Source organism: Phytophthora cinnamomi, assembly GCF_018691715.1.
Source record: "Phytophthora cinnamomi strain GKB4 chromosome Unknown Contig4, whole genome shotgun sequence".
Taxonomy (NCBI): Eukaryota; Oomycota; class Peronosporomycetes; order Peronosporales; family Peronosporaceae; genus Phytophthora; species Phytophthora cinnamomi.
Genome location: NW_027150937.1, coordinates 1650905 through 1663937, shown reverse-complemented (window position 1 = coordinate 1663937; position 13033 = coordinate 1650905). Strand labels below are relative to the sequence as shown.

Here is a 13033-nt window from a genome sequence, read left to right as displayed (position 1 = left end):
TCTCGGTCCGGGACCGAGACGCCACGAGAACCGTCTGCTGGGCAGACAGAGGCGGTGACGCCGGACGTCGAGACGCTAAGCGTCTTGACGCGCACTGATACTGGATTCCAGTATCGCGAAATGGAACTCGCTAATCCTCCGACGACGGCGTCGGAGTTGACTTCGCTTGCAGTCATGAGCTGGAAGCGCTTCACACGCGACTTGCACGGTGGACGCATCGAGCAGGTCTGCGTTCTTTCGAACAGCGAAAGAACGAAGAGCGAGAGCGAAGAGCTGACGCAGCTCTTCATGGGAAGTATCACTGAGAGTGAAGACACTCTCAGTGCGAAGACGAAGCGAGAGCGCTTCGACAAGCAAGGCTGGGACTCGCTGAAGTCGAGTCCCTATTACGAATTGTTGAGGGAGTACAAAGACGTACTCCCGGAAGAGATTCCTGAGGAGCTTCCGCAAGATAAGGGCATCCATCACGAGATTGATATCGTGCCGGGCACGAAGTACTGTGTCGCGCGACAGTGGCCACTGCCGCGCGAGCAAGTAAAAGCAATCGACGACTTCTTTGACAGTCGTCGCAAAGCAGGGCAAGTGCGGGAATTAAAGTCCCCGCACAGTGCTCCGACGTTCTGTGTCAAGAAGCCACAGGGCGGATGGCGCATCGTTCATGCATACAATAATCTGAACGATGCGACGGTACCGGTGCAGACGCCGATACCACGAAAAGATGCTATCATCGATTCGATGCCGGGAGCACCGCTTACAGTGCTCTCGACTTACGAGATGGATTCTATCGGATCCTAATCTCGTGATTGACCACTCGTCAATTCTCCGCGCTTGGAGAAGAAACCCGCGCTCATTAGCGATAAGCGCGCCCCAGAAGAAGAACCCGAACGCGGTGGAGAGCCATCTCTCCATCGATGACTACTTCGAACGCCAGAAGGCGAAGTATGGGGACGTCGTCGACTTCGGCGACGATGATGAAGATATGGAGGACGAGAAGGACTCGTCCTCAAGGCGTAAGGACTCAGTGTCGAGCGAATCGCTCGACCCCAACCCGAAGAACGTTCGCCCGCGTGAAGGGGACGAATCGGACGCTTCGAGCTCGAAGCGTTCGCGAACTGAGAGTGACACCCCACTCGCTTCCGCTGAGGCTCTCAGTTCTCCGCGCACTGCATCTGCAGCGCATGATTCCAAAGCTCAAGGCTCTCAGCGCGCTGCGCGATCCGTGGATGCCGTCCGCATCTGAGATTGCGGACCGGTTTGGGAATTCGGTACCTCCGAATGAGGTGCCGCTGTACGTATGCAGCGCCATCATAGATGACGCCGTAGCTGCACTTTGATGCGGAGACGCATCAGAGGCGCGATTACTACATCGGACTCTTCCATGAGCTCCGATGGTTCCAAAGCAAGAAGACATCTTCTCGCAGCAAAGTGCCCGAATGGCAGGCACTTTGTCAAAGTTGGAATGCTTTTGTTGAGAACTTCAACAAGAAGCCGAGTGCTTACCGTGACCGGATTAAGCAAGCGCGTGATCGCTTCGAGACGTATAAAAAAGATTCACCAGCTTTCGTAAGATCAAACTGACCTTTCGGATACCAGTGTAAGTCAAATGTCTTTTTTTTTCAACAAAAATGTGTCAACCCATCAAAACATGTTGGATTGAGTATGGGACAGCGATCAATGATTTGAGAACCACGCTGATAGCTCAGGCGTCTTACGCTGCGAAATCAAATTTTATTGGTCAAAACTAACTTGAAGGCGAGCGTCAAGCAATCGCAAGACGAGAATGGCGAGCGGCGACCTCCTTCTCGCGGAGGCGGGCTTGAAGCTACTCCAACCCCTGGACTTATCATTAGAGCCGAGGTTCGACGTGCTTGCACAGCGATATCAACTAAAAAAGCGCACAAGAGCTACATCACGTGCCTGCCTACGTGGATTAAGCAGAACCTTCCAGATCCTGAAAGCTTCTTTGAAGCCGACGGAGGGATACACGTCGCTGTATAGACGCCATCGCATTTCGAGTCGTTCTTGCTCGATAAAATGAACACACTGTCACCGAAGGTGCCGACATTGTTGGGGTACAGGAGTGCCGTTTGGGATATCTACCGGCAAAAAAAATCTCGCCCCCCCCCCCCCCCCCCAGAATACTCAGAAAACATAATGATTTTTTCGTGGATTAAAAGAATTTAGACGGACAGTGATCAGGATGGAACAAGACGGAGATCAGGGAAGTTCCCTCTTTCTTTCTCGCTCTGCCAATGCTCTGTCAGAATACCATCAATCTGCTGGATAACGGCTTCTCTCGTTGATGGGTAGGTCGAAGTCTATTGAAATGGTGCGTAAGGCGAACCTCAATTGTGTGGACAACAGCGTTGGGTGTGTTCTTCACGAGACCAAGGCAAATCAGGAGGGAAGTGGTCCAAAAGACCCGAGACATATTTACGCGAACCCTCTAAATCTCAGCATGTGTTGCTTTCTACATCACTGCACGCCGCTGTTCTCAAAGTCAACACTCAAATTCAAAACGTGCGCGCTCAAATTCACAAGTCCTACATTACCGCATATTTTTTATCATATCATGATGAAGTTCATTATTTGTAACATATAATATAGTATTACTGTAGGAAACCATAATATAACATTTCACACGACAATAATTATAGGAATGTATAAAATGTGGTAGGTATTTTGATTTTCAGTGCGAGCTTTTTGAATTTGAGTGTTGACTCTGAGAATGTCGCTGTGCAACGGTGTAGCTTTTGCTGTCTACATTGCTTCTAATCTAACGCTTTGCGCCGGAAAGCTATTCCCTGGTTCCAACGAGAAGAGCAGATTTTTGAAGAAATTGGGTGTTGCTGAAGAAGACGACGTTCGAGACGCACTCTATCAGAAAAGGTGTCGCTACGTTTGCTTCAAACGGGAGCACAGGTGGTCCACCGATGGCTAGTGTTTGCCTGCGCTGTGGGTGGTCGCTGGAGGGGCGTCCAAGAACGCTTTATCCGCTACGAATCTGCTGGTGACCAGGATGTGGGTCCCGTCGTGGTCGGTCTGCGACTCGACTCGCAAGATTTTGCCGTTTTACCTCCCAATTTTAGCAACTCAAGAAATGAAATAATCGATACTACCCTGCAAATGATGTTTCCATCGCTGATTAAAACCCCACACCTGCGCCCCGTTTGATGATATGCCTGGTTTTGCTTGTTAAGAACGCTTCGTACCTGAAACAAGTGATCCCATCGCAGTACCCGCTACTATCGTCAGCTATATTTCGTGACCGGACCATCATGGATTTGCTCCGGTGTAAATTAACTTGAGATGACATATCGATGCCCTGACAGGCATCCCACCATATCGCAACGACTGACACTTTCCGACAGTTAGGATGCCGGTTGAAAGCCAGAACAATCGGAAATTAAACATTATGTACTGTAGTTTAGGGTTAGGGAATTGAGATTTGTAGTTCCTGTCAGCTTTCATGCGGTGCACTCTACTGAGGAGAAATCGCCTGTAGAGGCCTGTAGGCCAAGAAAATGGGGGGGGGGTAATTACACGGGCAAATCGGGCTTGGAGCAATGACTCCTCAAGCCGGCAAATTCATAAATGATCACTAGAATACGGTGGGGGTCTACTATTGAGGTTGCTTGGTGCAGCATTCTAATTGGTCAACTACTACACCAACAGAACTTGGAAAAGTACATGAGTCGCTATTGGCCAACTAATTAGCCAATAAAAAAGTGACACCTACCTCAAAATAAGCGACTGGCTCTGACGCAAGCACGACAGGCTTAGTCTTCATACTTTTGCACTACTGCACAGACCCCCACTCCATTGCATCACACAACATCACCGTAGCTCAAATGGCTAGAGCCCGGGACTTCGACCTGTTCAAGGCAGGCCAGTGTTATCGATCAAGACCCTGATACACCCGATGGGAGTTGTACCTATCACCTGGATTCTGCTCTTGAAGCAGTGGATGCGTGCTGCTTGTGTGAGCTTGTGGTGTTACGAGTGCACACGACAAAAGCATCCTATAAGTGCGTGTCGCGAACGTGTACTGCGAGCGTGGGTCCTGGAGGTGCTATGGTTTGTGTTGTTGTGCGTGTAGTTCGTGTGTACAGAAGCTTGAACGCGCTCATGTTTTGGCGACCCGCATTTAATCTTTGTTCTGTTTGTGGGATGTTTGTGGGGTGTTGCCTGACCCGTGTGATAGCTTGATGTATTCTGAGAGGATGAACCCGAGATAAGGCGAAATTGTAGGTGCATGTATTAACGTTGTGTTTATTTGGAATAGAGAACACAACTCTCGTAATTCAACTACAGACTTCTTGACGACATAAGCTTCACAACTTCATGGTGAGGTTGAATTGCGTTGACCTGGATACTGTGCATACCTTGTCGATGCCCAGAAGCAGCTACACATCATCGCGCAGGAAGGCTTCGACCACGCGCTTCGTCACGAAGAGAACGAAAACGCCACAGTCGTCTGAGTTTGGCTGTTTGGGTTTCGTTGGCTTGCCGGTAAGCTTCGCTCACAGTTCCTCACCGGAGTACCCTACATCAATCCGCTTGATTGTTTCAATCTTTGAAATACCTAGCGAGTCTACATGAATATTGCATCGACGTAGATTGTCGACTGCAAGTTCCGGGTGCTGAACCACAGCAAATGTCCAGTGGTTTCTCATGCTAACTGGAACTATCATATATCAGAGGGGGGAGAAGCAGTAATTTCATGGCAGTTTCTGTACGCAAACTTCATATTCCGCCCGGGAGCTTTGAACTTGGCAAAAATATGCGCAACCAAATTCTCGTCCATGATGTATGTCCGTCCGTTCGTACGATGGGGTGTGGTTTCTGTTGTAGTAAGTGATGACAACATCGTTTAGTCACTTTTGGCATTCCAGCGTCCTGAGATCCGATTATTGGGCAGCTAAGTGAACGCTGGTTGTCCCGGGACAAAACTCGGTGTTTGGATCTCGCAAACAATATCGACAACCTCCACTTCTCGGTGTTCATCATATTCATCACCAGAGTCCACACCTTCTTTAGTGTCGTCGACCAGTGATGTTATCGCTGTTGGTGGCTACACTGGTGCATCTAGCACCGTTGTTGGGCCGAGAGGAAGTTGCGATGGAGATTGGGTCTGAGGTGTTTTGATTGGCGAATCAGCCGCCACACCACTATCTTACAGTGGCTTCTGCATGTACTATGGTTTCGCTAGAAGCAGTCGAAACGTCAGAAAGAGAGCTTGATCTTCTTCTTGCTTGGTTGAGCGCTGAAATCGTAGGCAGCAATATATTCCCGTAGCTCGTGGCGCTTGACAAATCTGTTTAACCACGACAGTTGAGCTCCACTTGATCGTTTCTTGAACCCAGGAATGTTGTCTCTGTAGTAATCGATGATGTCATCCCTCTTCATTTTAGCGTCGATGTCACTTGACAGTTTGATCGTGTTAACGAGGTCATCTTCTCTTGCTTCGTCATCACGAGCCTGTATTTACCCCCCCCCCTTCCTTGGTACGACGCCAGAATTCCTTCCTATGTACGGACTATTTTCACATGCTTGATATCAAGCATGTTAAAGAAAGCCTATACTTGAAATTTGTATTGATGAAAAAGTACACAAGCCATTTATCAACCGTACATCTGTACAAAGGCCTTGTGACTGCCCAGTTTATGGAACCACATGATGCTTATCCGTAGTCGATCATGAAATTTGTAGACCCCATACTTGATATAGCGGATATGGTTTTGGACCTTTACTGAGAGTGGGTTTTCGTTGTTGCTAGACGCGTGCAAAACGACTACGAATGCGAAATTGTGTACTCAACTAGAGAGCGAAGCTGAAATGCAAGCGCTGCTGACCGATTATTTACTCCCTGACCGTCTTTGTTTCTACTCCTACGCGGCACCATATCCGGTCTCTTCTCCAATGCCGTTTTCATTTCCACCAGCCGCCTCGCCAACATGGGCGGGCTTCTCCTTGCCGTCTTCATCTTCATCGACAGCGCCGTCGTGCTCCTTTCCAGCCCCACCACCGTCCGCTGCCGTCGCCGTCTTCGTTTCTAGCGCCGCCGTCGTCGCCCTCGCTTCCAGCGCGGCCACCCTTCTCGCTGCTGTGTCGGCGTGCCTCCCCACAGCAGCATCGCCCGTGGGTCCGTCGGGTTCATCGCTGGGTCGGCTTCACAGAAGTACCCTCGGTGTCGTCACCTTCTTCATTTGCGTCGATGTGCTTATTCCCTGGGTCCCACATTTGGATTCCACGACCACAACGTGGCTGCGGGCTCTACGCCAAAGCTGGTGCCAAATTTCGCAGCAAGTCAAGTCGTTATTGGGATAATGGCATTGTCGCACTTTATCACACAAGTGCACACTAGCATGATGTTAAGCATGAGTTTAGCGTGAGTATGATAGATATCAAGCATGAAACACTCATCGCTTGAATCTCTTGCTGCATTTTGGGCAGTAAAACCGAGTCAACTGACGCGTAGTGCGTACTGTCTTGCGAATGGTGCTGACATAGCACTACCGTTGGCGCCGCATGCGAATCCCATTGACCTCGACCCGCTCGTCGTCCATCTCAAGGTGGCGGCGGCCGGACGTAGAGCTCTCATCACGACGCGTGGGTGCAAAATGTCCTGGCAAATACATCTGTGTACATACACAACCAGGAAGGAACGTCAAAGTATTGTTCGACTGTTTGGAAAATGCAGGTATCGCATGATGCGATTGAATCAGTATCTCTTCATGAAGCGATTGAATGTGCCACTGTATACTTGTGGTCCTAGTGATCCGGTAGGTGCCTAGTATGCGGACATGACAAACACGCCAGGGGCAGACCAATGCAATTTAGAACCCCGTGAGCCTGAATCTTCGTCTGCAAACGCTTCTCGTTCGCGTGTATATGGCCCAACAAGAGCCGATTCTTTCCTGTCCGTGCCCAAAACTTCGCCTCTATCCGGTCCAGCAGCATTTAGTTGCAGTACCGGTTCGATTCATTCTCCACACTGAGCCAGAATTCGAACAGTAATAAGAATAAGAACAGCTCTAGCGAAGAATCAGCAAAGCTTAAGGCTTCAGTGGTACGCCCATGCGCTCCGTCGTACAGCTCTGGAAACTCTTCGTTCGTTGGTAAGCTGGCTGGGTTTACATTCAGTGTAACCAATCATGTGTCATTAGTTGAAATGTGCGACATCACACAAAAATACAAATACCTGCTCGCATCTTCTATTCCAGAAACATGGGGCTTTCTGTTCGTGCCTTTTTCGCCGCTCGAATTGTTCTCGATGCAGCACGCTTCTGCTTTCCTTTTCCAATGGTTTTCGCCGCTTTCTTCGGCCTGGATTTCATATGCACTGCTTTGGGGAGAATTTACTGCGGTGTGGCCGGTGGAGTGGTCGCCTCCACGTGCTCAACGGCATCTCCTCAGCCATATCGTCATAGTATTCACTTCTATCGTCGTCCATCTCCGACTCAGCATCCGCAGCTTGCTCGACCAGCGTCTCCGCGTCGAGGGCTGCTACAGGCGACTTTCCATGCAGTGTTGGTGTCTTCGCCAACATGTTGTAGAAGTTAGGGAGCGCCCCTTTCTCTTGGGTCCGAGGCACTGTGTTCTTGGGCGCTCCCCCTTCATTCTTGTCCACCTATCGGGTGTCTGAGGCGTTGGTGGTGCGTTGTCGTTCATTTTTTCTTCCCCCCAGAAGTCTGTATCACGGTCCCGCGTGCTGTCGACGGATTCGCAGTGCTTACACACGAGACGCTCCCGATCGGCGCCTTCCGTCCGCTCCAGACGGCGCAAAATGCTTTAGCCTCGCGTCGGGTCACTCGGCGCGCAGGCATCTTAACTCGACCTTGAAAGTTCTTGCATAAGCCGGTGGGTCTCACTCACCCTTGGTGGAAGGGGAAGGAATGGCGTTGCAGCGATCTTAAAAATCAGTGTTTTCGATCTGACGACGGGATTTATCGCGACCTTAGCGCTTAGAGCAACTGGTAATTTAAATTGATTACGCAGCCCCGTGCCAAATTTAGAGATTGCTAATCAGTGTGAACCACATCATGGTATGTTTGTCCCACACACCACTGTGGGCACCACATTGGTTTGAGGACTTGTCGATTTCACCAAGATCACTCACTTCGGCTGAAGAATGAACAAGTTGGCGCTGGCACGAGAGCTGGTGCGCGCAAGGCTTGCTGAAATCGAGGTCCTGAAAAAAGCGGTGGATCAGATGAACGCTAACACGAAGAAGATGCTGCACGCGCAGATAAAGCTACAGGGACTCATTGAAGACCACGAAGAGCTCAACTACGAGCTAGAAGCACTTCTGGCCGATGACGACTTTAATACTGCTAGTGCCCAAGGCGATGATCTTTCCTTTGGTGTGCTGCTGGAGATGGTAGTGAACACACTAAAAGAGTAACGGTCTGGATGTATTAGAAAGCTTAATACAGTTCCGTTGCCTATCAGAATCAGAGTTGTTTAAGTAGCTGCTGGTGAATTTTGGCAACGCTTGCGTTATATTCAGATGGCATGGGGCGCTCCTGCGAGTAGCACATGATGGTCCTTAGCATTCTTAAGCGCATCACCTTGACATCCTTCTTGGTCACTTGATAGTGCTGACGATCAAGGTTTCCAGTAACGTAATTGTGTACTTGAGCAACCACCATAGCACCACAGCTGGAGAGGTCAGGCTGTTGTAGCACTTCAACCCAGTCAATCGGATCAAATGTAATTTCCGTATCGGACGTGCATGCAATGTGCCAACGGCTCAACAAGCTACGTAGGCCTTCTCGCACCTCTTGATCTTCGTCATTAGATATTTCTCCCCCAAATTGCCTCCATCTCTTCGTGATAGTCGTCATCTACAAGTGGCTCATACATGTAAACATGTACGCGTAAATTTAGTTGCTTTTTGTCGTAATGCAACTGAGCTATGATGACACCCCAGTGATTCGCATTTAGGTTGACAGTATGAATGACAAATTTAAGCTCTGCGAGACAGGTCTGAGGTATTTGGAGCCACCCAATACGACAGAAAAGTGACGACAGCCCGAATGATCCCTCCACAGAACTTAAAATCGTATTCAAACAAAAGTCGATTTGGCTATCATTCAGCCAACCTCGACACAGACCACCCACAATGTTTTCGAAGCTAATTGTTGCGCTGTCGGAAATCGTCGCAAATTCAGTGCGTAACCTGCTAGATGTGAACTTTACAATCAATTCATTCGCCATCAGTTGATGGTGATCGGAGACGGCATCCGAAGACATGCCAGCCGTTTTAGTTTCCAGGGCAAAAAGATGAACGTCTGCGTCAATTTTGCGCCAAACAACTTGCTCCAGCCACTTCCTGTCTTGAATCCATGATTTAACCTTGGACTTGATATCATAGAATCCGGTCAACGCGCCTACAAATTGACTAAAAAATAAACCAAAATCGTACAGCAACCTTAGTAACGCAACCCTAGTAAAACAACGTTATTTAAGCAACCTAAGTAAAGCGACCTTACCCGCTGAACTTCCACAGCTTTGGATCAATCGACGTAACAACGTCAAGTGTAAGTCCTTGGTTCTTTACCGAGTCTGTGAGTTCATCAGGTTTCTTTTTCTCATTTCTGGCTGTTGTCACTGAAGCCTGCATCGATCGGATGAGATCTGGAGGGATTGCAAAGGCGGACATGTAATCTTTTGGCCGCATGAATTCCCATTTACACTCGATAGTACTCGCCTTAAGGTATGCGTCGTCGAGCTGAACAGGATACTTCTGTCAGCAGTGCCCCAGCTGGGCAACAAGCTATGATTGGCTAATATTCACATAGTGAATAGGGTAAAAACTAACTGGCCTCTCCACACCCTCCGCACCATCACTTCAGAATCATCCGCGAAACCAGAGAGAGCGAAAGCGAGAGCGAGAGAGCGCGAGGCTTCCACCATCTAAAACGTGCGCCACCTCGTCGATTCATCTTCCCTCTACGCTCAATATGATGTAACTTTCTGTGCTTGAATGTTCTTGCTAGTCAATGGAGCTACCCGAAGATCACCCTTTGTATTCAGAGGCTCTGGCAGCAACTCAACTCGCAGACGAGCGATTGGAATCAAGTACTCGCAGTGATTACAATGGGAGTTTGCGAAGGTTTGCGGAATTTTGCGAGCAGGAAGGGTACCCAAATCCTCTTAAACATCGATTTCAAGAGCTTCCGAGTGTTTTAGCGGCATATATTGGTAAAATCAGCCGTAGCAATTCGACGCAATGGCCTGCTGAAAAACTCCGAGCTGCGCTGTCGTGGCACTACTCAAAACCCGCTATGGTTAAGGGAGGGCATCCAGTGGATCGATGGATTGTTGAACGGCAAGACGATGGAGGATACGAAGCGCGTGGAAACCCAGCCAAAGCGACCATGATTAGTCAAATCATGACGGGTTCAGTAAGGTCAAGAAACGAGAGCGTGTTCCTGTTCGAGCATCCCCATGTCACTATCAAAACTGACTACCATGATGAACTATCTCCAGAAAGACACTGTTTTCAACGAGTTGATGTGCGTGTGGTTCATGGCTGTTGGATCGCTGTGTTTCTGCGGCATGTGCCGTATCAATGAAGTGCTACAGATGAAACGGGGCGACATCCAGTTGGGTCTAGAGCGTGTTTCATCTATCAATCCGTCCGTCACGGTGCGATATGGATGCTTTACTATTCGGGACCGTAAAACTGATCACGATCCTCAAAGGTAGCAGGATATACAATCTTCATTTTCTCCCCAATGACGAAAAAGCTGCTGAAGCCCTGACGTATGTGCAACGATGGATTGAATTTGCGTCAGATAGCCTAAATCACTCTTGGAGTCGTGACGAGTTCGTGTTTCCATCCCTAACACGAGTTCCCCGAGCCAGCGTCAAGCGAAGTCGACCGAAGGCTGCTACAACACTCAGCGGTGAGTCATTTAAGCGTGTTGGAGTGAAGTGGGGCGCTGCAATGACTGAGAACAACTTTATTCAAATTTTGAATATCGTGGCTGGAGCCAGCAATATCAATCAGAGTCTGCTCGGTGATGACATTTGGTTTACATCACACTGTTTCAGACGCGGTGGAGCTCAGTATCGCTTTATGTTTGCGCCTGAAAAGCGACGATGGTCATTGAAAATGGTGAAGCGGTGGGCTGGCTGGGCTCAGAATGAACGAAATGAAACTGTCTTACGCTACCTCCTGGATGATGTACTTGATCGCGAAGAAAGCCAGCTGGGTGACTCGCTGGCACCCGATGTCATCAGCCACACCAAAGAGATGTTTATCGACGCATCTCGGCTCCATGAATCTTCTGTAACCAGCCGCCTCGCGTCAGTTGAGGGTAAAGCCAACAACTCCGTGACTACATCAGATCAAGTGACGATGACAAAAGACATTTTAAAAACACTGCTACGAGAAGTCCTGGCAGAGGTGGCAGTTAACGGTGGCATCGACTTTCCCCGTTCCCAAGTTGTGTCCGAAGCGGAGATACCGACAACCACTGCGCTGACATCAGAGTTTCCAGAGGCCAAATCGTGGAGACACTACGTAACACAATACTGGACAAGCGACCCCTCTCGTCACCAATATAGAGCAGGTGTTGATATGCTCCCACATGAGGTCAAGATGTACAAGTCACGACTGTCCAAAATGAAGCTGATTGCCGAATATATCCGCTCCAACTACGACAATGATATATGAACAAGTTCGAAGACAGCTTCAAGGTCATTATTGAGGGAAAGCTGAGCGTCAACAAGATTTGTACCCTAATCAGGTTGAAACGTACACAAACATCGTCGCAGCAAAATGTACAATCAACTTAAACACAGTAAAATACAGGTTTTTGATGGAATACTGGTGCACGACGGCATGCTTGTCATCATTCCAAACTCCATACAGACTCTACAGTCTGCCACACTTGACGATTCATACCAGTTTAAGCTTTGCATATAAACACACAAGTCTGCCACACTTGACGATTTATACCAGTTTCAGTATTGTATACAATCACACAAGTCTGCCACACTTGACGTTTAATACTTGTTTCAGTATTGTATACAAACACGCAAGTCTGCCACACTTGACGATTTATACCAGTTTCAGTATTGTATACAAACACACAAGTCTGCCACACTTGACGATTTATACCAGTTTCAGTATTGTATACAAACACACAAGTCTGCCACACTTGACGTTTAATACCAGTTTCAGTATTGTATACAAATACGCAAGTCTGCCACACTTGACGATTTATACCAGTTTCAGTATTGTATACAAACACACAAGTCTGCCACACTTGACGTTTTATATTAATTTCAGAATGCAATACAAAGACCAAATCTGTTGGTAGCACATGAAATTTACAAGGTTTTTGTGATTAACTGTATTATTGTGACAGCTCTCGGAAGTTTGGGAAAACATCGATATCAATGTCCACGAAGTGGAGGCGACTAATCACGTGGGGGGTATGCTCACCACCATCCAGTAGAACGCGATTGGCCCTTGCACACATTGGGCACAGGACGCGATTTCGCATACGCGTCACGCCCCTCCGGCTTTCCTCCAAGCTACTCGCATAGAGACACGTATAATGAAATACGTGCTCGCAGGATGTCCCTTCCGATCGTAGTCCTCGGCGACCTGGCGTCGGCTGTCGACACACGGAACATATCGGTGGTGGTGTACGATGCGCACGGCGACCTTGAACGTCGACTTGACAAGCTGGGCACTTGGGATGTTCGTACAGCCATCGTTCAAGGCAAGAACGATCAAAGTTCACGTCACAACGTGCAGTATTTGCAGGACACCCAACCAACTCCCCTTCCCGGATCATTTCGCAGCACATCGCACACTCCTTGATGTTGTCATCTTCGCTTGCACGCTGCAATACATCGTTTCCTGAATTGTCGGAGTGGCTTCCTGAATTTTCAGAATTCGCTTCGGGGATGGCTGTTTCACCATGGCGAACTTCACTGTCAGACGTCAAGTCGATAACATCTTCAACGGTCATGTCCGCACCACTTAGTGCCAAAGCTTGGTCAGCTG

At 48.7% G+C, this 13033-nt stretch overlaps 1 protein-coding gene across 1 annotated transcript; it reads left to right on the top strand.

Annotated features, from left to right (window-relative positions):
• Positions 1 to 8134: 8134 nt before the first annotated feature.
• On the top strand, positions 8135 to 8407 carry IUM83_05510 (uncharacterized protein; the record flags this gene model as incomplete). The annotated part of the gene is made up of 1 exon (XM_067929651.1): positions 8135 to 8407. The coding sequence occupies one exon, from the start codon at positions 8135 to 8137 to the stop codon at positions 8405 to 8407; it is 273 nt and encodes a 90-aa protein (XP_067799690.1).
• Positions 8408 to 13033: the final 4626 nt, after the last annotated feature.